Source organism: Peromyscus californicus, unplaced genomic scaffold (assembly GCF_007827085.1).
Source record: "Peromyscus californicus insignis strain IS unplaced genomic scaffold, ASM782708v3 Scaffold_12__1_contigs__length_115047231, whole genome shotgun sequence".
In the NCBI taxonomy this organism is placed as follows: domain Eukaryota; kingdom Metazoa; phylum Chordata; class Mammalia; order Rodentia; family Cricetidae; genus Peromyscus; species Peromyscus californicus.
Genome location: NW_026294413.1, coordinates 94,546,571 through 94,571,305, shown reverse-complemented (window position 1 = coordinate 94,571,305; position 24,735 = coordinate 94,546,571). Strand labels below are relative to the sequence as shown.

The window sequence follows — 24,735 nt, the reverse complement described above, 5'->3', positions numbered from 1 at the left end:
CACACAACATATAACATATAGAATACAAACACACATACACACATGAGTGGACTGGGGTCTGAACTTGTGGTATATTTTACTGTATCTTGAGGCCTGGGGGCGGGTTCTGAGGGTGTATGTGGGAACTCAGGGTCTTAGCTTCTCTCACCAGAGCTTTGTCACTGGCTCTGGTGCTGTGGGATGGTCTGTATGTCAAGTGTGTTGCTGATTGGTCAATAAATAAATCACTGATTGGCCAGTGGCCAGGCAGGAAGTAGAGGCGGGACAAGGAGGAGAATAAAGCTGGGAAGTGGAAGGCTGAGTCAGAGAGACACTGCCAGCCGCCATGATGACAAACAGCATGTGAAGATGCTAGTAAGCCACGAGCCATGTGGCAAGGTATAGAATAATGGAAATGGATTAATTTAAGCTGTAAGAACAGTTAGCAAGAAGCCTGCCATGGCCATACAGTTTGTAACCAATATAAGTCTCTGTGTTTACTTGGTTGGGTCTGAGTGGCTGTTGGACTGGCAGGTGATAGAGATTTGTCCTGACTGTGGGCCAGGCAGGAAAACTCTAGCTACAAATGGCGCCCAACGTGGGGCAAGAGTTTCCACCTACAAACGGAGAAAAAAGATTCTAAAATGGAGCTAAAAACAGTTCCTAATTGTCTCTCTCATATGAGCAGCAGCTGCCGGTTTGAGCTACTGGCAGGTTCCTAGAGTGTGTGCTCAACCTGCAGTATGGCGGGAATGAGGCCTCTGCAAGTGGCAGATTAAGCTGCATGGTGGATTTAGACTTTGCTAGCACAAAACAAAAAAAAAGAGGTGTCTGGGCTACACGCTGCTTGGCTAAAAGCATAGACCCATGATAGCTCCCAGAGCTGGCGGTAAACCACCGCCATGTTGGGAAGCTGAGGTGGGTGGAGCCAGCAGCCACAGCTGCTGCAATTTAAAGCAACAGATTCACAATAAGACAGATTCAGATGTAATAGTTTACAATGTGTGTAAAATATACGTAGGCTTGAAAGAGACAAAAAAGGTGATATATACAGTTATATAAACAAATACATAGTTTTAAAAAATAAAGTCTTTAAAGAGATAGTAAAATTAATATAAAAAATAAGCCACGTAAAGATGAATATTACACAGAGAATCTGGATTGTGTTGTCTTTGGGATTTTTAACTGCAGAAAAAAACATTTGATTGTAAAAGCTGTTGAGTTATGCCAAAATGTATATTTTAAAATTTGACTTCAAAATTTGAATATAAGGATATGTTACTTTGGAAAGGAGACTCTGCTTTTGTTCCCACAGAAAGTCAAAGGATATGGATTTGTTCCAGATTAAGATACATCAGGTTTGACCAGCCAAGACCCCCTGAAAGGTCTCCGATGACACCATGACCCAGATGGTCCAACATCCAGAATGGTTTGAAGGCAACTGGCTCAGACAATACAGCCTCATGGACTATTCCATAATCCTAAAATTTTCTTTGTGTCCCCATAAGATACAGCGCCCCCCTCCAGCAGGAAGTAGTAAGAGAAGCTACGCCCAAATTCCCAAATTATATGTAATTTTACTTTGTTAAGGTTAAAACCTTCCTTTTTGAAAAAAAAAAAAGGAGGAAGTGCTGTGGGATGGTCTGTATGTCAAGTGTGTTGCTGATTGGTCAATAAATAAATCACTGATTGGCCAGTGGCCAGGCAGGAAGTAGAGGCGGGACAAGGAGGAGAATAAAGCTGGGAAGTGGAAGGCTGAGTCAGAGAGACACTGCCAGCCGCCATGATGACAAACAGCATGTGAAGATGCCGGTAAGCCACGAGCCATGTGGCAAGATATAGATTAATGGAAATGGATTAATTTAAGCTGTAAGAACAGTTAGCAAGAAGCCTGCCACGGCCATACAGTTTGTAACCAATATAAGTCTCTGTGTTTACTTGGTTGGGTCTGAGTGGCTGTTGGACTGGCAGGTGATAGAGATTTGTCCTGACTGTGGGCCAGGCAGGAAAACTCTAGCTACACTCTGGTGTCCTGTAGAAGTTCAGAGCTTGTGCCTTGTGGACAGCAGAATGAAAGGCCCCAGAGAAGATCATGTTTGGAACACTAAGGACGGTGCTGGTACTTCTTTTCTGCTGTGGGGTCTTAACTGGGCATCAGCAGAACCTTGATCATGACTGTCTTTCAGAACCAGCCAGGTTCACTGATAGGGGCAGGTGGGTCCTCCAGTGAGGCCGTCAGGGAGGTCTGGAGCAATTCAGCATGTCTTTGGAGAGGGGAAAGCAGACACAGTTCCATGGTTACCACACTGGAGATCATTTTTGACATGACGGCCAGTCTGACAACACATCAGAGCACACTCACAATCAACCAGAAGGCCTGCTCAGAACTGTTTCTGTCTGCCTCAGAAGTGGACTCAGAGCCTGTCTCTTTCCTGCTTGCATCTATAATCATGAAGTAACAATACCCTCATGGTTCAGAAAGCACAAAGCTCTACAGAACCCCCATCATAATCCTGGAACATGATGGTCTAGAACAGGGCTTCCCAAACCCTTTCCACTAGCAAGCCCTTTAGGATGAGAAAGTTCCACATGACCCTGGATATGCAGGTAAATGAAATAAGTCTACAAATCAAACGTTTTCTGACAATGTCATTAATAAATTTGTGTCAAAACAATTCTTTTATGTATATAATTTTACCATTTATTAAAGGTGAAGAAACGTACATACTAGAGAGACAGATTCGCTTGTTTATTTTTACATAAAGAATTCAATCTTGACCTAGTGAGATGGCTCAGGGAGTAAAAGGGCCTGCTGCCAAGCCTGGTGACCCGAGTTGGATCCCTGGAATCCATATGGTGAAAGGATAGAGCCAACTCCAACAGGCTGTCCACACACACACACACACACACACACACACACACACACACACACACGTTGTAGAATATTATTTTAAGGTGTGTTACATTTGTTTATGTTCTGGAACATTTGTTTGCTGATGCAGAGACATATTGCATTTGTTTAACTCTGTGAGGCTGTGTTACTGTGCCTGTCTAAAATACCTGATAGTCTAATGAGGAGCTGAACAGCTAATGGTGAGGCAGGAGAAAGGGTAGGTGGTGCTGGCAGGCAGAAAGAATTAATAGAAGGAGAAATCTGGGAGGAGGAGAAGAAGGAGGAGCAAGAGAAGGAGGAGGACACTAGGGGCCAACTACCCGGCCACCCAGCCACCCAGCCACCCAGCCACCCAGCCACCCAACCACCCAGCCACCCAGCCACTCAGCCACTTAGCAGCTGTAGAGTAAGAGTGAAAGTAAGATATACAGAAGTAAGAAAAGGAAAAAGCCCAGAGGCAAAAGGTAGTCAGAAAGCTTTTAAGAAAAGCTGTAAAGAAACAAACCAAGCTAAAGGCCGGGCATTTATAATTAAAAATAAACCTCTATGTGTGATTTATTTGGGAGCTGGGTGGTGGGCCCTCAAAAGAGCAAAGAGTAAAAACCACCACCACCACCCCCCCCACACACGTGGAGGTCAGAGGTCAGTATCAAGCATCTTCATTGTGTTCCACATTACTGTTTTGAGACTGAGTCTTTCGTTGAACCTGGAGTTTGCTGACTAGGCTCGACAGTCCGGCTCAGGGATCTTCCTCCCCAGCTCTGGGATTATAGGTCTTCACTTCCTGCCCCGCTTTTTTTTTTTAATTTAAATTAGAGTTTTATTTTGTCTATGTGAGTATTTTCCTTGCATGTATGTTCATGTACCACATGTGTGCCTGTTACCCACAGAGGCCATAAAAGGTCAGAGCCATTTCTCCAGGCCCTGATCCCTAGCCCTGCATTGTCTTTTCTTTGTTTTACGTGGGCACTGGGAATTGAACTCAGGTCCTCACGTTTGTACTCCAAGCACTTTATCCACTGAAGCATCGCCCAAGCCCCTGGAATCGGCATTATAGTTACAAGTTGCTGTTATCATCTAATCTATATGTACATGCTAACCATATGCATGATTGACATTGCAGTGTTCTTCTGTGTGCATGTTAGTCTGCCTTTCTTCTAGAACTTTGTATGATCAGATCTGAGAGTGGTGAGGAACTGGGTCTGCCCCACAGGAAAACTGCTATAGGGAAAGGAAAGTTCCCAGCTGCACACAGAAATGTCCCTGTGTCCGGTCTTGCCCAGCAGTCCAGAAGAATCTCTCCCACCTGAGGTCCCACAAGGGCTTATAAAATAATTACTCAGAGGTTTATATTAATTACAAACTGTATGGCCTATGGCTTCAGCTTCTTGCTAGCTAGCTCTTATAACGTAACTCAACCCATTCCTATTAATCTATATGGTGCCATGTGGCCATGGAGTTACAGGTCTGCTGGTATCTTGTTGCTCCTTGGGTGGTGGATGGCATCTTCCTTGACTCCACCCTTTTCCTCTAGTCTTCAATTTGAATGTGCTGCCTAACCTTATCCTGCCATTCCATAGGCCAATGCAGCTTTACTTATTATTCAATGGGAGCCACACATATTCATAGCATACAGAAAGGCATCCCCCAGCACCCAGCTTTTTGTTTGTTGTTTGTTTAACACCCCATGGAGAGAATGGAGTTGGGGTTTCTTTCACTTCCACAGAAGAATGAGTTGACTCAATAAAGATGAATGGCAGAATCTTGGTTGCTGAGCAGGAGAGGGGCAGATGCTGTCTCCTTTGCTTGTTCCTGGACTGTATTGTTGTCTGTGATAGATCAGACTATTACTCAAACATGCCTGCTCTGCCCCCTCTTCCCTCACCAGAAGAGAGCACTTCCTGGTTCTGCTGATGTTGGGTACAGCTCTGTGGCTTGCTTTGGTGGTTGGAGGGCAATTTGTTGTCCCTTGACCTTGTGCTGAGTCTTTGGGCTTGCTTTGGCCGTTAGATGTTAGCAGATGTGCCTCAGGTCAGGCTGGAAGTGACCTTGCATGGCTGAGCTTCTCTTCTTGCACTCCGGCCACGTCCATGGTGATGGTGAAGCATCTTTTGAGTTTCTCCTTTAGCCTGGGTGCCAGGGTGGAAATAGCCCAATACTTGGTGAGGAGCCTAGTCCTGATGGACCCACGGCTTGAAACAGGATGCCCTCTGGAGCCCAGCCTAGACCAGTGACTCTCTGGTTGACAGGTAGCTAAGTTTATGGTTCTAAGATTTTATGGTTGTTTGTTACTGAGAACATCTGGCTCAGATAGATTTGGTAGCATGATATAGCTAAGATAGGAAATAGAAAAGGATAAAGTCTTTGTCAAGGTCAAGGCATATGGTAATGTGGTGTGTATTTTACTTACCATTCAGTCTGCAAACAGTTTAACACGTCTTAGGGACTAAAATGTCTATCCAATGTTGAGCATGTTAAAGCTTTTATTAAGGATTGAGCTGAATGAATCTGTGGTTTCAGGAGGTAGATACAAGGCTGGAAGAGTCCAAACTAAGAATGCTTGCTGGTCTGCTTGGGGACATCCCCTTCACAGGAGCAGTTGGTTTCTTCTTGGTTGCTAGGTACATGGAAACTGTACTTGGTTGCTAGGTCAGGGAAACTAGGCCTCTTGTGGGTATGCCTTTGTCCTCTTTCTCTTACACTGTTGAAAGGAAAAAAAAACCACACTGTTCTGGGGTTAAGATCCAAGTCAGGGATTGACCATGGGGAGGGTGACTTAGTGGCAGAGCAAAGCTTTTTGGAGTAGAGAACCAAGAAGGCATTGATAAAGTTGGGGCCAAAGAGCAGACTCTTGGGAATCCAGCCCTTTCCTGAAGAGAGGCTGAGAGTGGGGAACGGGATTGTCAATCATCTGGGGTGGGAGTGGGGAATGAGATTGTCAACTGTCTGGGGTGGGAGTGGGGAATGGGATTGTCAACCTTCTAGGGTGGGAGTGGGGAATGGCATTGTCAACCATCTGGGGTGGGAGTGAGGAATGGCATTGTCAATTATCTGGGGTGGGAGTGAGGAATGGCATTGTCAATCATCTGGGGTGGGAGTGAGGAATGGCATTGTCAATCATCTGGGGTGGGAGTAGGGAACGGGATTGTCAATCATCTGGGGGGGAGGGGGGAATGGCATTGTCAATCATCTGGGGTGGGAGTGGGGAATGGCATTGTCAATTATCTGGGGTGGGAGTGGGGAATGAGATTGTCAATCATCTGGGGTGGGAGTGAGGAATGGCATTGTCAATCATCTGGGGTGGGAGTGGGGAATGAGATTGTCAATCATCTGAGGTGGGAGTGAGGAATGAGAATGTCAATCATCTAGGGTGGGAGTGAGGAATGAAAATGTCAATCATGTAGGGTGGGAGTGAGGATGGCAGTGTCAGCCATCGGGGAGGAAGGCAGAGAAGGTATTAGCTACTCAGCTGGCATCTCTTATCTTCTCTTCCTGTGGCCTAAGGAGATTACTTTCCAGCTCAGCCTCTTTATGGCCACCACACAGAGTGAAGGCAAACAAGGTTGTTCTAGTTAGGGTATTATTGCTGTGATAAAACACCGTGACCAAAGCAGCTTGGGGAGGAAAAGGTTTATTTGGCTTACACCCCCCACATTACTATTCATGGAAGGAAGTCAGGACAGGAACTTAAACAGGGCAGGATCCTGGAGGCAGGAGCTGATGCAGAGACCACAGAGGAGAGCAGCTCCCCGGCGCTTGCTTTCCCAGTTGTTCAGCCTGCTTTCTTACAGAACTCAGTACTACCTGCCCAGGGAGGCCCCACCCACAATTGGCCAGGCCCTCCCACATCAATCACAAAGAAAATGCCCTACAGGCTTGTCTACAGCTCAGTCTTAGGGAGGCATTTTCTCAATTGAGGCTCCCTCTTCTCCAGTGACTCTAGCTTGTGTCAAGTTGACATAAAACTAACCAGCACACAAGTCAAGGGATGCCTTGGACCTGGGAGTCACTGGAAGTGTCTGTTTTTCTTGCTGGCTCTGGTAGCTGGAATTTCTTTTAGAGTGTTTCCTGGAAGGCAGACCCTTGTCCTTTCCCTAACTTTGAAGTCCTGGCTGCCTCCCCCATCATCCCCTTCTGTGAGGTTTTTAAAAACAACTTAAATATTGTATCCTCAGCCCTCTTCATCCTTTGTACCCTTATCAGCTTTTAATAGGCCTGGACCCGTATTGACTACTCTATAAACAATGATGTAGAGGCCAGCATCGCTGTTAACAAGACTCTTTCTCACCTGTGATGCAAAATACCACTGAATTGATTTCATTTGTGGTTTTCCTCATAAAGTTTTAATTATTCCTTCTTCCTTATAAGATAGATCTTTAGAGAATATTGGTTAGTGAGCACGTTAGTGGGGTTGAAGAGCCACATAAGACTGCAGAACAAATCTTTTTTCATTTTTCTTTTGTTTTAGTTTCTTAAGGAAGGGTCTTATTCTGCAGTCTAGACTCATCTAGGACTCACTGTGTAGCCTAGATGAGCCTTGAACTCGTGGCATCCTCCTGCCTCATCCTCCTGCATTCTGGGACTCTTTCTGTAGTAGAAAGAACAGAGCAGGTGCTGAAGGAAATGCCGCATTTTTCCATTTCGTATTTTATTTCTTCTTTCAAATGTTCCTACTCCAAAGACTCCATCTTTATGTGTGATTCCCAATGACTCGTCTACTATTTTTCATGGCTGTCATAACGTACTCAGCATATTTCTCTGCTTCTTCCTTCTATTGGAACATTTTCATGTCTTTAGATAACCTATCAACCCAGAGGTAGTTCCAAAGCTATGAAGGCTGGCTTCAAACTTACAATCTCCTGCTTCAGCCTCTGAAGTGCTGGGTCTGCAGGTGTGTACTGCCTTAGTCAGCTGTAACTTCTCTAAGAATATCACATCAAGCCATTATCTTATCTAAGGCTTTTCTATCTGTGTGTCTTTGCAACTTGCCTGTTTATGCTCATGGCTCAGCTCCAGTGGCCAAAATGAAACACCCAATGGCACAGTCACCACCATAAACACTATGAGACCCCTGTACAAATTTGTAGCCAAAAGGCTGGATGGCCCAGTAGAATGCACATACCTGGGAGGGACATGGCTCTGATTGAAGGATGTTTTAGTGAAGCACTGCAGTCAAAGTTAGATTTGGGCTCAATCCCTTTCCACCAAGAAAAATAAAAATAAAGCACACAGTTCTGAAAGGATGAGTTTCTCTACTCCAAAGATTGCACCTTTATGTGTGATTCCAATGACTGGTTTACTATTTTTCATGTATTCATGTCATTCAATACATTTATACCATAATGTATTCAGCTTGGACAACTCTTCCATGAAGTGAGAATGCAGAAGCTGATAGGGCAGTTCCGATGCTGACTGAGCTCATAGTCCTAATACCACCAGGACACATAGTGCTTCCATGTCTAAAGCTCATTCCTCTTCTTCTCTTCTCTTCTCTTCTCTTCTCTTCTCTTCTCTTCTCTTCTCTTCTCTTCTCTTCTCTTCTCTTCTCTTCTCTTCTCCTATCTTCTATCCTATCCTACCCTATTCATCTATCTATCTATCTATCTATCTATCTATCTATCTATCTATCTATCCATCCATCCATCCATCCATCCATCCATCCATCTATGTTGGGCATCAAGGATGGAAGCCAAGGGCTTGTATATGCTAAGCATGAACTCTACTATTGAGCTAAAAACCCAGTTTAATTCCCTTTTGATGGAAAAAGTTTAGAGAAGATAAACACATGTCCTGACACGCCACTCCTTGGTCAACCCCTGTTAACATTCTTCACACAGCCAGTTCTGCCTAGGGGCCGCTATGTTCAATCCCCACCCCACCCCCTCAGTGCTGAGATCACAGACATGCACAATCATACCTCCATCAGAAGTTGCTTTTTAAAAAAAGTTGGTATTTGTAAAGAGAGGTGGAGTTTTGTTAGAATCCTTAGGACGTTTGTCATGATTCTCCCATGAGAGTTAGCCAAGGGCTCCATATACACATCCAAATGTCAAAGGCACATTAAGTACTTTTGAGCATTCTGGGTTGTAAGTCATAGACTTATGTCACAGGCCTGCTATAACACCCCCTTTTTTTTCTGAACCTTGCTCCAAACTGTCTATGAGGGGTTCACTTAAATGTATCATGTAGTAATGTGTTGTGGGAACCCTCTAACATGTTCCATATCTATTGTGCTTCTGAAACCTTTACCAAGGTGGTAGCCCCTGAATTTCCACAGTGCACTGGAACGTAAGTGTCTTACGAAGGCAAATGGCTACATTTTTTCCTGCTTATCAATTCATCCAGCATGTCTTTCCAGTGCACTAGAGTGACATTATAGTGTTTCTGGTGCACCAGAATGACGTCATATCTGTGAAATGTTCAGGTGATTGAAGTCTATCAATGATACTAGAAAAGAAAGCTGGTGAACTGGCACTAGTCTTGTACTGTGTCCTTATCAGGTGAAAGGAAATTTGTGGACCCATTTGATTTATATGGAGAAAACAAGAACCAGATCAATAGATACACACTAAAATCCAGGGATGGGAAAGTGGTTATGTGTGATATCTAGAATAGCAATTAAATAAGCATCACTGTCTAATTAAATTTATGATAATTCACTGTCATTCCCTAAGATCTAGCAATTTTCTGTATAGGGAAGTCCAGTAGTCTTTGGTGATGGCATTGCCTTTGACATTTCTCTGTGGCATGATGATACTGATTTATCTGTTTGAGGATGATTGAGATTTCTAAGTTCCTGGGTCAAGTTAGTCATTTCTTTGGCTTTTCTTTATTTTTTTTTTACTTGCTTTTAGCATCAATAATACTGGTTATTAAATAAGAATATATATATTCTTAATTTAGAATGCCTGCAGATAGTGTTCATGAAAAGTGAATTTGCAAGTCTGAAAATATCCATACACCATGTTTACCTTTGATATTATGGCTGAAATGAGAGCTTAGGTATAAAAACATGTGTCCTAAACATGTTTTGTCATTTCATAAATTTTCATCATATTGTTTTGCTGCTGAGAACAGTGGCCAACCACCTTCTCATTTTCCTTCTGTAGGCGACATTCCCCCAGCCCCTTATGGAGCATCTTAGAATCTTGCCTTTATCCTTGGTGTTTGCAGTTCTTCAGTGTCTGGTCTAGGTGTACCACTGGGGTGGTACCCAGTGTATTAGTTACTTCCTCATCACTCCGACCAAACACCCAACAAGAAGCAGTTTAAGGAGGAAGGGTCGATTTGAGTTCATGATTTAAGCACAGTCTATGATGGAGGGGAAGCGTGGATGTGGGAGCTGCTCTCAGCTGTGACAGCTGCTTGTCACATCTCCATGCATTAGGAAGCAGAGAGGGGGTGCTCGTGCTCGAGTGGCTTCCTCCTTCATTCCTCTTTTACTCAGTTCTAAATCCAGGCCATTAGGATGGTGATGTCAGTATTCAAAGTAGGTGTTCTCCATTATTAATCCTCTCTGGAAATGCCCTCACAGACACACCCTCACTAGTGGAGGGTGCCTCATTAATGTCCTATGTGATTCTTAATCTAAACATGTTGATAACTCAGGGATCCTACCAGTCTACAATATTGAGGTAGTTTATTTTACTAGTAGTAATTCTATGTGTGGGTGACAATAGCCTCCCCCATATCTTGGTTTTATGCTCCAAAATTTCAGTTCTCACAGTCAAATGCAGTTTGAAGATATTAAATAGAAACTTCCAGAAACAGAAAAATCAATAAATTTAAAATGAATTTATTAAAATTGCTCTATTTTATTATTATTTATTATTAATCTCTTAGTATATCTAGTTTCTAAGTGATGTATGTTTTAATATATATGTTTATATATGTGTGTGTGGGCATGTGGTTTGACAATGTTTCAGGCTTTCACTGAAGATCTTGGGATGTATCCCCCATGAATGGGGTGGGGAAATACTGTTCTCGGTTCATACACAGATCCATCCTTCATCACAGTTCCCTGCTCTTCTCCATGCCTGGGAAGGGTGGGTAACTCTTGCTGATGGTACTCCAGCTGAATTCAGCTGATGGGAAAGACTTACAGGATCCTGGAAGTGGAAGCTGGCGTGATTTTCATTTGCGTTGTTTTCAGGCAGAGTCTGGGAGCAGTGACCCAGCAGGTCCTGTGAAACACGACTTCACATTCCTTCAGACTCCCTCAGCTGAGCTAGCCTGACTTCCCCCCTCCATTCGTAAGCTGTGGAGAGGTAACTGCTTCCTGCTTTTGCTTGTGTCCAAAGGCCTCACCTCCATGCTTTACTCCCTCACCTCACCCACATCTCCGTAAATTACCTTCCCAATAGAGTCTCTTCGTTTGACTATGAAGAGCTGAATTCTGCTTCCTGCCCTGACTGTGATGGTCATATTTACCTTTCACTTTTGGGGCTCCCCCTTCCTAGACATTTTATTGATTACACAATGACCGTTTATGTCAGTTGTCTATGTTTATGATCATCTACGCTAATCATCTAGGTTTCTTGTTTTTATTTGAGCTTTTCCACATTTCTGTGGTTTTTGCTCCAGATCACAGCATGCTTCCATAATCCATTTTCCACTCTTTGCAGTGAAATGTTATTTACTTAAGCAGTAGTCACTTTTACTCATTTATTTTTGAAATAGGCTCTTGTTGTGTCACAAGGGTGGTTCTGAATGTATGGCTGTCCTGCCTTGGCCTTTCGAGGCACACATGACTTGAAATGGCTTACACTTTTCAGCAATTGTGTTTTATTTATTTTCAAGAGTCCTTTCTTGCTTTTTCTTTTCTTTTTTTTTTTTTAGCTTCTCTTGCTTCATGCCTAGCTGCTTCTGTTGGATGGATCTAACCATGTCTGCAGTCTAAGGACTAACAGGAGGCGTTTGATCTCTTAAAGCGCTTTCCTTTAAGAAGCCAATTATTTTGTTTATTCATTTTGATACATCCTCTCTGCGCTGCTGATTTTCTGACCATACAGGCGACTGTTTATAGGAGTGAGCAAGCAAGCTTTCCCCGGGGTGGTTGATGTGGTGTTGCTGCCCCTTCCAGGGAAAAGTAGGACAACTGCTTTACCCATGGGGCCTTTGTGCTCTTGGGCCATGCTTGGATGGCTTGCTTAGGATGAGCAGATGTGTGTGTGTGTGTGTGTGTGTGTGTGTGTGTGTGTGTGTGTGTGTGTGTGTATGTGTGTGCGCGCACGCGTGCATGCGTGTGTGCATGCATGCATATACTGATGTGTGTATATGCACAGGAAGGGGAGAGTAAAGGCATATTTTACAGATGTCTGGGGCTCCAAGAATGAGAACAAATTTTCCATGTGGAAAATGGGCTTGGTGAGCATTATCTACAAACTAACTCAATAGTAGTTCCTAAACACAAAGAGCGTTAAATGGAGCAGAAATTTCAGGGAGGTAACAATAAAGGGCTCAAAGAAAACTGTGGTTAGGGTGGTTTTAGCTGTTCATCATGCCTGAGCTCTGGGTCCCCCTAGGAATACAATGGGAGAATCCAGAGAGGCATGTGAGACATGACATGGGTCTGGACAGGCTTTAAATGACAGGGGTTGCTTATTAGGAAGGGTGGGCAAGGGTCTGCAGAAACTCAGGGAGAGAATATGGCTCAGCTCTATGGATGCTTCTTCACATCTCATGCTTTCTCACAGCATTCCCTGTAGAGTTTAGCTGTAACACTACTACGGTAACGAGATGCCTTCAGTGTCCAGACTGTGACCACTTCCCACACTGGCTGTCAGAGTGGGGACAGCAGCCGTGAGTAGGCCTGACTCCTAGTCTTAGGGAATCTCCCGTCAAGGAGAAGTCTGTCTTTCTGACTCTCTGCTTGGCTCACTAGGTGAAAACATCCTGACCTTGAGTGGACTCAGAGGTCCAAGAATACTCCTGGACGAGAAAATGCCTTACCAGCAGCCGACTGGAGGGTGGCACACACCTGAGGGATCACTTCTCCCCCGGTATTCCAAAAGATTCGTGTGGAACATTCTGAGGGATAAGAAGTGAGGCCCATCTGCAAGTTACCAAGGAAGAGCAGATGAGCCAGCTGTTGCTATAGCAGAAGGGAGGCCGCTTCTGGGATTGGAGAACGCACCCTGTCGGCAGAACTTTGCAGATAGGTCAGCTGGCCCCGGGTGCCAGAGAGTGGGAATGTTCCTGGCTTTTCCACACCGGGCTCCTTAGATGATCCACTTGTGCTAGGGCAGTGGTTCTCAACTGTTCTAACGCTGAGACCCTTTAATACACTTCCTCATGCTGTGGTGACCCCACCAACCATAAAATTATTTCATTGCTACTTCATAACTGTAATTTTGCTACTGTTATGAAATCATAAGGTAAATATCCAATATGTGACCCCCCAAAGGGGCCATGACCCACAGGTTGAGAAGCATGGTGTTAGGTCTGTCTCTGAGGCCACTAGAGGGTGCTGTTCCTTTCCCTAGCAGAGACAAAGTATCCAAGAGCCAGTGTGGAGCATGCTGGTCACACTAGGGATCTAACAGGTGAGAAGCTACCTATCTTCCAAGGGGCCATATGGTCCTAGAAAAGGACCTTTGATCCTGGGCTCAAATCCCAGTCCTCCCAGGTACAAGTTGAATTGGTTGGAGGATACCACACTCTTCAACGCTCAGTCTTCTCAGGAGTGAAGGGGCATGGTCACACCTTACCAGGCAGTCATGACATTGGAATAAGGGTGAGTGCTCCTGCCCGGTGCAGGAATGGGGCTGGTTTTGCTGAATGAACTCCTTCGCTATTATTCTCTAGCCCATGGGTGCTCAGGCTTGTGAAACTGGGCAGGGGGGCTCAGATGTGTCCGTGTGGAAGCCTGCCTCCAAAAGCTTTACAGGCAGCCCAGACCCTTTATAACCACTGGGTGAGGTAGCGGTGGGACCATCTGACTTGCTGCCTATGCACAGGGGGCCGGTGTTCAAGGATGTCTCCTGGAGTCGAGTGGTTTCCATACAGGCAACAATTTCAGATGTTATACTTCCAGAAGCCACCATTACCATCAGGCCCTGTAAAATTCCTTCCTTCCTCTGTCAGAGTCACCTTCATGTGTGCACCTATGGGAGGCCTGGATGACAGTGACAAGGATTGTGCCTGGAAGATAGACCGGGGAGACAAGTGTATTCCCAGCCATTCTTCTGCTTCAGCGGCAGGGCTGGAGGGTAAGGGGAACACATTAAGGGGCAGGGATATGGAGGCTGGCCTGAAGGAGAAGCAGCATGCTGCAGACTGTCCACTGGGAGGAAAGTGGTCTCTAGAGAGCAGACAACAGGCACAAATCCACAGCCTGTGAGCAGAAGCCTGAGCATGTAGCAGGCCAGTGTCCTAAATTCCGCTGCTGCTTAGCAGAATGACTTCAGGCAAGTTGCTCAATTGTGGTCCACTGCTTCACAGGGAGGCAGGGATGAAGATGCCCCTCTCTCAGAGCAGCTGTGATGATTAAATAAGGTAATTTCTGTAAAGTTTTCAGTGCCATAAGTGACAACTGAATGGCCACTGGCCACAGAGCCGGGAATCATTTCCTCTGGGAGCTTCAGAAGAGTTTGCAGGGAGCTGTGGAGACCTAGTATTTAGGAGGCTGCCCTTGAAACAGATGTGTTACCCACAGAAGGTCCTCTAAGCTCAAATGTGACTTTACTCTGTGGCCTCTTGAGGGAGGGCTGCCTTAGTATGTCAGAAGCAGTTACCTGGCTCCTCGTCAAATCCTCTGCCACAACCTTGGAGGTCTGTCCAGGATTGTCCTGATTGCTTCGGAATCTCACCAATTCTGGAAGCCCACCTCTTTCCTTCTGGCCGCACTGTCCTAATGCCCCCAGCTCCGCCTTAGTCCTTGCTGTGCCCTCTGCTTGGACCACTCATCTAAAGAGAATGCAGATCAACCTGCTCTCTGGAATAACTCATTTCTGTGCTTACTCATCCCTTGTCTGTTTCTCCAAGCCTCAGAGCTCTGGAATGATGTCAGCTCTGGCAGACACCTGGACCAGATTGTGTCCCACTCAGCTATGTGTGTCCAGCTGGACAAGGATGCAGCCATATCGGGCTGAATGGGTTGAGTGAGTTCATGAACTTTTTTTTTTTTTTTAATGTACCTGGGGACTGTCTTGGAACTTCAACCTCTGCCTTTTAGGTTTTGGGATTAAAGACATGAGCCACCACGCCCCACTGTAGGAAGGCACATTTTCTTAAGCCCATTCCATGGTTGAGGAAACCGAGGTTGAGAGGAAGCCAGAGGGAGGAAGAGTGGTGTAGTTTGTCGGTCCGCAGGCTGCAGGGTGCTTCCTGGGGCGGACCAGTGTGCAGCTTGAACCTCCTTGCCTGCGGGCTGGCGGTGGGTGCGGCTCCCGAAGCGGGCGGTGCTAGAGTTTTGTGGGCGGGCGGACCCGGGCTAAGGCGAGGACCGGCGGGTGGCCCCAGGCTAAGGAATACAGCTCTGCTGCCGGAGGAGCAGGTGAGGCCAGTGCAGAACTACTGTTCGCCCAGCAGGTTCAGGATGCTTCCGGAAAGGGGGCCAAAGAGTTCAAGGCTTCTTCCGGGAAGTTGAGCAAGCTGCTTGGCCGGGGCACCTGCAGCAGGGTTCCTGGTGGGCTTCTTAGCCCGGACTTGGCGCCATATCTCCTGGCTGTGGACCTGGCCTTGGTGCTCCCGTCTCCTCACCTGGCCTGATACTTCCCCAGGTGAGTGCGTCTGAGGAAGTAAGCTGCACATCTGAAGTGTCAAAGTGTTGCAGGTAGGCATTCAGAGCTGGTGGCTGGTTGTGGAGATCTTAGGAGATCATTGCCAGCAATCTTCCTTCCCGGGGTGACTGACATTGATGTCCATTGGTTTTCCTTAGGTTGGTTAGTAAAGGGAGCAGCAGAACTTTGGGTCAGGGGCGGCAGTGGGGGTGGGGTTGGTGCAGCGCACTTATTTACACGCTTCAAATTGAAATCCAGGCAGGGTTTTGCTGACCTTGCATAATATGCTCTCCTCCACGCAGGGTTATCCCACCTGCCAGTTCCTAGGGGACTTGACACCAGCAACCCTGGAAAGTGAATGAGGTCACCAGGAGGAGAGTCAAGTCCACACCGGTTTGAAAAAGACCTAGGACTGAAGAGGCAGGCCATTCATTGTTGGTACTGCCGTGGAGTGGGCTTTCTGAGCTATCTTGTGGGATTACAGGCCAGCGAACTATCTGAAAGAGGACTGAGGGCTTTGGGGACATCCTCTCATGTATCTGAACCACATCCCAGCATCCCTACGATCAGGCCGGGTTTTGTCAGTGGATCAGGGATATTGTCTTCAGCATCCCCTGGCCACTTGTGCCTCAGCTCTGCCACGAGCTCACTTCTGGTTCCTCTTTTCAAAATCTGTGTTTGGCCAGAGGGGTGTCAGGGAGATTAGAGCCAGGTGGGCCAGGGACCCAGTTCTGCTTCTCACAAACTGCAACCTTGGCCAGGGACCTTCATCTCAGTAGGCTTCCTCTTTAAAATGGAACCAATGGGGCTAGACAGATGGCTCAGCAGTTAAGAGCATTGGCTACTCCTCCCAAGGACCTGGGTTTGATTCCCAGCACTCATATGGCAGCTCACCGCCATCTGTAACTCCAGTTCCAGGAGATCTCACTCTCTCTTTCTGGTGTCTGTTAGTACCAGGCATGCATATGGTATGCAGACACACATGCAGACAAAACACTCATACACATAAAATAAAAATAAAAGTTTAAATGGTGCTAGCATTAGATAGGACCACGTGAATTTGTCATCTTTACAGTTTCGCTACTGACCATGCTGTATGGTTCAGCCTAGTAATGCCTTTCTGGTGGGACTGTGGGAAATTATATATGTCTTATAGTTCAGTGGGATGGCAAGTGAAAACCAATGTTTCTTCCTAGGAAACACCGACTCTCAGGGTAAGTTTCTTCTTGCCTCTCTTCTCGCAGAAGGACTACCTGTAGCCTGTCTTCCAAAGTCCCTTCCAAACACCCCACTCTGTTCCTCCTAATTCAATTGGCTCAGCTCCTCTCCAAGCCAGGCACCCCTCAGGTTGTCCATGGCTCACAGAAGTGATGTTTGCACATGTGTTGTCCCTGTGCCTTCTCCGTGTCTATCTGGAGCCTCATCTTTAGGCAGAATGGTGGAGACGGCACACGAGGCTCATTTTGAGTGATCCTGAGCTAATTGCTGGCTGTTGGTCCGCAGCTCTGTGACAGGAAGAACAGGAGTGTGACCCCTTTCAGCCCTGGGGTCAGAGGGGGTCCTGCCTTACAGGTGAGCTCCGGGCAGGGCAGGGCATGATGGTACCACACACGAGAGCTGTTTGAGGCCAGTGCTGGTAAAGGAGCAGAGTGGGTAATGGGTCCTGGCATATGCCTTCATTGGGATATCCCTTCTGGATTGGCATCAGCTGTAGTCAGGTAGACTCAGAGGCCTGGGCATGGGCTTGTGTGGTCTTTCGTCCAGCTCCTGCTGGGAGATGAAGTCCCTTAGGGTGGAGTTGGTGGAATAAATGGGAAGGGATTTAATATTTGATCGACACCTATGATGAGTCAGGTTGGCGTTGGGTACCTTTACCTCCCAGGAGGTGGCAAAGAAAGTTCCTGAAAGGGATCTTGTCCATGCATCAGCTCCATTGTTTGCCTGAAGAAGACAGAGACTGGCTTGAAAGGTGTTCAGGGTCTGGGCGCTCCAAGTCCTTCCTTCCTACTACCCCAGTTCCCTTGTCGTCCTGCCCTGAGGCCGAGCCAGACTGCCCTGTAACACAGGTGCCATCCACTTCCCTCCTTTCTATCACCGAGGAAACTGGGGCTTACAAACGTCAGTGACTCACAAAGCCACTCTACTGATGGGTGGCAGAGTAGTTATCTAAAGGCAGGACAAGTGTATAGCCTGCTGGCCTGTGTGGGATCCTGGCATCGTGCTTTGCTCACTTTTTTTCTTTTTCCCGAGACAGGGTTTCTCCATGTAGTTTTGATCGACACCTATGATGAGTCAGGTTGGCGTTTTGTAGTTTTGGTGCCTGTCTTGTATCTCGCTCTGTAGACGAGGCTGGCCTCGAACTCACAGAGATCCACCTGGCTCTGCCTCACTTTGCTCACTTCTTACACACCAGTGATGGTTCCATTTGTGTGTCAGGGAATCCTGTCACTGACCTCAGAAGCTCTCAGATGACCTGGGGACTAGGCATAGGCTCCTGAAGGAAAAGTCCTCGCCACCCCCTGTTGCCTGGTGACCTGCGCCGTTCAACCTTATGGTCTCACTCTGGCCATTCTTAATCTTGGTCTCTTTAGTCCTAATTAGTGACACATGGGCTGAGTCATGATAGCTTTTCCTCAGGCTCCGGTGGCACCTGGTCTTTCTTTCTCTCCAGACTCTACTCAGATGTACCCCTCAGGGACAGTCCACCTTTGGCATGCTCTGTGAAAGGAATTAGCTTTCCTGATGACCTGGGGCTCAGGGTTTGAGGGACTGGTTAGCAGCATTGGATGGTGGTGTCCTGGCCGTAAACAACTGAGTTAGACACCAATGGTTTCTCTGAGGAAAAGGACAGGAGCTGGGCAAAACTCTGAAGGCTACCTTTAAATGTCTTCTGCCTTGACTTTCTCTGAGCCTCCACCTACCCTCTACATCTAAGAGGCCTCCCTGGAACGCACATGGCTTGCCGGCAGCCTTTCTGTGGCTCACCTGTCATTCCTGGTCTGGCTTATCTCTCCAGCCTCATCATTTTTCCTTCCTTCTTCCTCCTCGGATCCAGCTGTTCTGAGCTACTTGCTTGTCTCACGAGGCTGCCGTCCTTCCGCCTCTGCGCCTCTGTGGTATGTGCTATTTCCCCTGCCTCGAATCTCTCTTCCCGTTTGTCCAGTTGATCCGTTTCAGCCTGTGGGATCTAGGTTCTACACCGTCTCTTCTCTCTCCCTGCCCTTAGCTCCATCTCTGATCTCCTAGGTCGCAGGTACACAGAGTACTGACTGTGGCGATCGCACTGTGGCCTTGAGGTCCACCTGCAGTCCCAGTGGTCAGTTTCTCTGGTCTGGGGGTCCGTGGCTGTATAAGCCATTTTGTGACCCTTATCTTTCTCCCGGGGCTTGGCCCATGTTGTCAAGCAGATGGTCAAACCATTGGTCATGGTCTGGGGTCGTCCCTGTCTGCTAATTCCCCTGTGGTAGTGCTGATGCTGCCCGACGCTGATGTCCTCACCTGGCTGATGGTCAGACGGGGTCCGGCTTCTGTTCCTTTTGCTGTCTCACAGACGGGGCATGTACCACAGACTCACGCAGCTCTGGCTTCCTTTTCCTCTCAGACCCTAGTGCTTGTGTTTGGCCTGGTCTACTTCATCTTGCTATATTTGGCCAAACGCTTTTTATCCAGAAGACTGTGTTACTGGCCAACCCTCGTTTCCCTGGAGAGCTGGCAGCCCAGATAATCAGAGTGTAAACTGTCAGTCAGATTCATTGATTTTGTAAATGGCCAGGTGAGACTCACTTCTACAGGTCAGGTCAAGTAAACAGTGAGTGACGTTTGTGACAGCCAGAAAACCTGCTTTTTGTCAAAACTGCATTTGATCATGAAGGTAAGTGTGTATCGAGAATGGAATGTATATTTAAAAACAGGCATAACTAACATATGACACCAAAAAATAGATCAAACAGACTAATCTTCTATGAATAGCATTTCTCAAAGGGTCCCCAAACCACATGCAGCAAAATCTTACAGGTTACTTGCTAAATACAGATTCCTTGGCTCCATCCCATACTCACTTAACTGGTACTTCTGGGGAGGGCCTTGGAATCTTCACTTTGAACATATCCCTGCGATGACCCTGATGTTTAGTGAAGGTTGAGAATGGCAAACTTGTAGGATTAATGATTCCTGGAAAACCTAAGTGATGATTTCCAGGGGGATAGTCAACAGTAGGGTGGGTGGCCCTCCATATCAGGCTGCCCATCACTGGCATTACTGTTTGAAGAATTTGGAGCCCAGGGTCTGAAGAGTCAGTGTTGTTAGAGGATCCATTTGTTCAGGAAGTCTACGTGGAAGGGTAGCTGGTGCCAGTGGGTGGAGGCATGTCAGGTGACTTGAGCATAGGTATGCTGTAGGGAGGGTGATGAGCATCGTGTATTGGTGGCCAGGAGTGTGCATGAGTAGTGTGGGCAGCACCGAGAAGGCAGTGTACCGATGAACCAATCTGTATCACTGGAAGTCTTCTCCTTCACCATGTGCCGCCTCAGAAAGGATGACAGTGTGTTAGGGTCTGAAACCAGGAGGGTGCACTGTGTGCCAAGCTCCCGAGTACAGATTCCACGAGTGTCATGAAAGACTGCCAGGGTCACTATATGCAGTAGGATCTATCGCTGTCTTTGTTGGGATAACGCTACAAAAAAGTTTTCTATGCTTCAAGTTCCTTCTCATCAGAACAACCTCAAATCCTGAGGTCAGAGGGAGCTTGTCAGGCAAGTTATGGCATTAGAAAGTCAGATACCTTATTAGCTGTGAGAGTATGGGTAAATGGCTTCCTGTGTGGCTTTTAGGTTTTTCATCAATGAACTAGGTTGATAATACTTGTCAGAATCAAGTAGCTAACATGCAAAGCACTGAGTACAGTCTCTGGCACACAGCAAATGCTGCCTACAAGGTAGTGATTATTGGATACCAGTCTATTACCTTAACTCTTATATGATAACTCTCAATGCCATGGACAGAAGGAGCCAAGAACCTTCTTCCTCACCCTTGTTCTTACCTGGGTTCCATCCTAGAGACATGATCCTGGAATCCTATTTGTTTGCTTTGCAGGCTGCACCTCTGCACTGGGCCCTTCAGTCCTGGAGTTCCTGGATCTTCTCACACCCACCATGAATACCTCCCAATTCCTGGCCTCCCTCTACCCAGGATTCCTGCAGGGTAAGAATGGGACCCATCCATTGGATTTCCTCTACAACTTCTCTGTTGGCTGCCAGGATTCAGTGGACCTGTTAGCCTTCATCATCACCACCTACAGCATCGAGACCATCTTGGGGGTCCTGGGAAACCTCTGCTTGATATATGTGACCACCAGGCAAAAGGAGAAGTCCAACGTGACCAACCTACTCATTGCCAACCTGGCCTTCTCTGACTTCCTCATGTGCCTCATATGCCAGCCGCTCACAGCCACCTACACCATCATGGACTACTGGATCTTTGGTGAAGTCCTTTGCAAGATGTTAACTTTCATCCAGTGCATGTCAGTGACAGTCTCCATCCTCTCATTGGTCCTCGTGGCCTTGGAAAGGCACCAGCTCATCATCCATCCAACAGGCTGGAAGCCCAGCATTTTCCATGCTTACTTGGGGATTGTGATCATCTGGTTCATTTCTTGCTTCCTCTCCTTGCCCTTTCTGGCTAACAGCATCCTGAGTGACCTCTTCCACCACAACCACTCTAAGGCTGTAGCGTTTCTGGAGGACAAGGTGGTCTGCATTGTATTCTGGTCCTCAGACCACCACCGTCTCATCTACACCAGCTTCCTGCTGCTCTTCCAGTACTCCATCCCTCTGGTTTTCATCCTGGTCTGCTATGTACGCATCTACCAGCGCCTGCGGAGGCAGAGGCGTGCTTTCCACAAGGATGCTTGCAGTTCACGAGTGGGGCAGATGAATCGGATCAATGGCATGCTCATGGCAATGGTGGCTGCCTTTGCCGTGCTCTGGCTGCCCCTGCATGTTTTCAACACTCTGGAGGACTGGTACCAGGAGGCCATACCTGCTTGCCATGGCAACCTCATCTTCTTGCTATGCCACATGCTTGCCATGGCTTCCACCTGTGTCAACCCTTTCATCTACGGCTTTCTCAACACCAACTTCAAGAAGGATATGAAGGCCCTGGTGCTGACCTGCCATTGCAGGTCACCCCGGAGGGAGTCGGAGCATCTGCCCCTGTCCACTGTGCACACGGACCTCTCCAAAGGATCTCTGAGGCTGGGTAGCAAGTCTAACTTCATGTAGTCCTGTCCAGGCTTTTCCTTACCATTTTCTTTTGACAGACCCTTTCACTTAGCTTAAGTAGACCCATTGCAGACCGGGTTAGCATCCTGTTATTTTTGGCTTTGGGAACTAAGATAGGCTGGCAAGAGACTTGAAGCTTGGCAGTCAGATGGTTTAGACATTTGCTTGTGGGAGAATTTTGAATCCAGATTCTGCAGATTACACAGTGAACTTTGAGCTTGACCTTCAGGGTGTTACAGCCAGAGACGGTGGGCACTAACAGCCACTCAGCACAGATGCCCGGCCTAAGAACCTTCATCCACGTCCTGGGCATTCAGCTAACTTGCCCTGAGCATTGTGCTATGCTCTTTCAAGGGATGCTGGGTGTCCCAGTAGCCTTCGACAGAAGCAGGTTCAGGGAGTCGGAAGTCTGTTTAATAAAGGAACAGGGACAGTAGGAATGGGTTACAATGAATGTGACTGTCTCATCTATGGAGGTCAAAGTTCAGTGCCCCTCCTGGCTGCTGAACTGGGTTCGAGGCATCCTCAGTGTACGAACTAGACAGCTTGTCCTTAGAAAGAAGGGAACGCCAACATAGCTCTTGGCCCACATACGATGGGATATTACAGCCCAGTTCTGTCTGTGTAGAGCTACCTTCCAATACAGTGAATACACCAGTCCCATGGAAGGCCTGCCCCCACTCTGAGCAGTGTCTGGTGGGCTTTCCGGCCTTGGTCCCTTACCAAGCATATGTGTAACTGATGTCCAGGATGGGTGCTTCTGGCCACCACTTCCTTCTAGCTTGTCTCAGCGTTTGGTCACATTTCCAGTTTAACTCCTTTGTTCCTGGATTTTGAGATTTCTTTTCTTTTCTTTTTTGAAATGGGGCCTTACTGTGTAGCCCAGGGTGGCCTAGGGCTCCTGCCAAGCCTCACTTCTCAGCACTGGTTGAAGCATAAGTCATCACACACATCATGAGAGATGAGTGTTTGAGGCACTCTTGTTCTCTGGCAGAGGCTGGTGCTGACTATTTCAAGTGACCAACTTTGAGCAAAGGCTAGACTTTCAGGACCACCCTGGCAAGATGTCATTGTCCAAACCACACACACACACACACACACACACACACACACACACACACACACACAACCAGGACCTCAGCCTTCTCCAGATACGGTTCTGGTTCCTAGAATTTATGCTTTTCATTAATTAGGCTCAATGGGGCCAAGATGCCAATGGTTCAGGTTAGATATTTGGTGAAGGTGTTAGGAATTGGGATGCTATATAGAAGCTGCCCTGAGTGTCTATTCTGTCCCCGTCCCCCGACCCTGGTTAGGATGACATTAGCCTACCCAGACGGCCGTTTCCTGATCCTGGTGTCCTGGTGTCTAATGGCCCAGGATTTGTTGGTTACCAGCTTCCTTGATGTTTGCCAACCTGAGCATGTTCTGCAGACCAGTCTCCCTTGCACCTGGAGGCTGTTAGATGTGCAGTCTTTGCTGCAGATGTGCTGAAGATGAACCTGCTTTTGGCCAGAAGATGTAGGTTAATTGTAGGCACACTGAAGACAGGAAGCTCTGCTTAGGAAGTAGGTCATCCTGGGGCTTGGGTGAAAACCTGTAAATGTACACTCTAGGGGCTGAAGTGGATCTATGTTCTGAACAGCGCTTTAAACATTGAATTGCTAAAAAAGAGATATTCTGTTTTGGCTGTTGTTTCTCTGGCTGCACGTGGACATATTTTTTGTGGAGCTTTTTCATTATTACAATAAATACTTGCCAAATATATAGGGTGCAAAGCTCCATTCACAGGGAGCCTGCCCTTTGTATTCTGCTCTACTTCACATAAAACTATACTGCTAACATTTTCCCATTGGTTTTGATAGCTGCTTACCAGTTCAGAAACTGCTGGCACCCCTCAGCATTCCTATGTAACTCCTCGCAGTGGGTGGTTGTGGGGAAGGCTCCTATGGCCAAGTTAGTAGCAGTTCCGTGTCGAGGAGTGCTGGGGTTAGCTCTGGAGACCTTCCCACAAAGCAAACCTGGGAGTTCTGAGACTATGTGAAGCCTTATCAAATCCTGGCAGTAAGAGCTCAACCTTGTTTGACTCTAGCCTTTTCCTCTTCAATAAACAACCTTGACTTGCCTTATAAAAGTAATCCCATTCAAAAGTAAACATATTCCAAAATAAAGTTAAAGAAAAAAATTGTCCACAGTTCCATTGTTCAAAGATAATCACTGATTATATTTTTGGGGCTCATTTTTAGTTAGTATATGCATATGTCCGTTTAAAAAATATTACTGAGATTAAATTATGTATGTATTAATATTTACATTATATAGCATTTAAGGATCATGTACATAATATTTAAGGATTATTTCACCTGAGACAGGCTACTGCTATGTGACTTAGGCTACTATGGAACTAACTGTACAGTCCAAATTGGCCTCCAACTTGTGATTCTCCTGCCTCTGTCTCTTGAGTGCTGGGATTATAGGCCGGCACCACCACATGTGGCTTAGCTTGATTTTTTCCTTTTTTTCAAGACAGGGTTTCTCTGTGTAGCCCTTCCTTGGCTGTCCTGGAACTTGCTCTGTAGACCAGGTTGCCTTTGAACTCAGAGATCTGCCTGCCTCTGCCTCCTGAGTCCTGGGATTAAAGGTGTACACCACCACTGACTGGCTCTTCTTTCTCTTTCTTTCTTTCTTTTTTTTTTAAATTTTTAAAAATTTTTTATTTTTTATTTTTGGTTTTTCGAGACAGGGTTTCTCTGTGTAGTTTTGGGCCTTTCCTGGAACTCGCTTTGTAAATCAGGCCGGCCTCGAACTCACAGAGATTCACCTGCCTCTGCCTCCAGAGTGCTGGGATTAAAGGTGTGCACCA

At 46.7% G+C, this 24,735-nt stretch overlaps 1 protein-coding gene across 2 annotated transcripts in view; it reads left to right on the top strand.

Moving 5' to 3' along the window:
• Positions 1–24,511, top strand: part of Npy4r2 (neuropeptide Y receptor Y4-2) — a 45,898-nt gene extending 21,387 nt beyond the window's left edge. The window contains exons 1-2 of one of the 2 annotated variants that reach the window (XM_052733946.1): positions 15,349–15,594; positions 20,686–24,511. In XM_052733946.1, coding sequence (XP_052589906.1) covers positions 20,745–21,872 — 1,128 coding nt within the window. In that variant the 5' untranslated portion in view covers positions 15,349–15,594; positions 20,686–20,744 and the 3' untranslated portion in view covers positions 21,873–24,511. Of the gene's footprint in view, positions 1–15,348; positions 15,595–20,685 lie in introns of those variants that run through there. The other variant, XM_052733947.1, reaches the window with a different exon arrangement.
• The last annotated feature ends 224 nt before the right edge of the window (positions 24,512–24,735 follow it).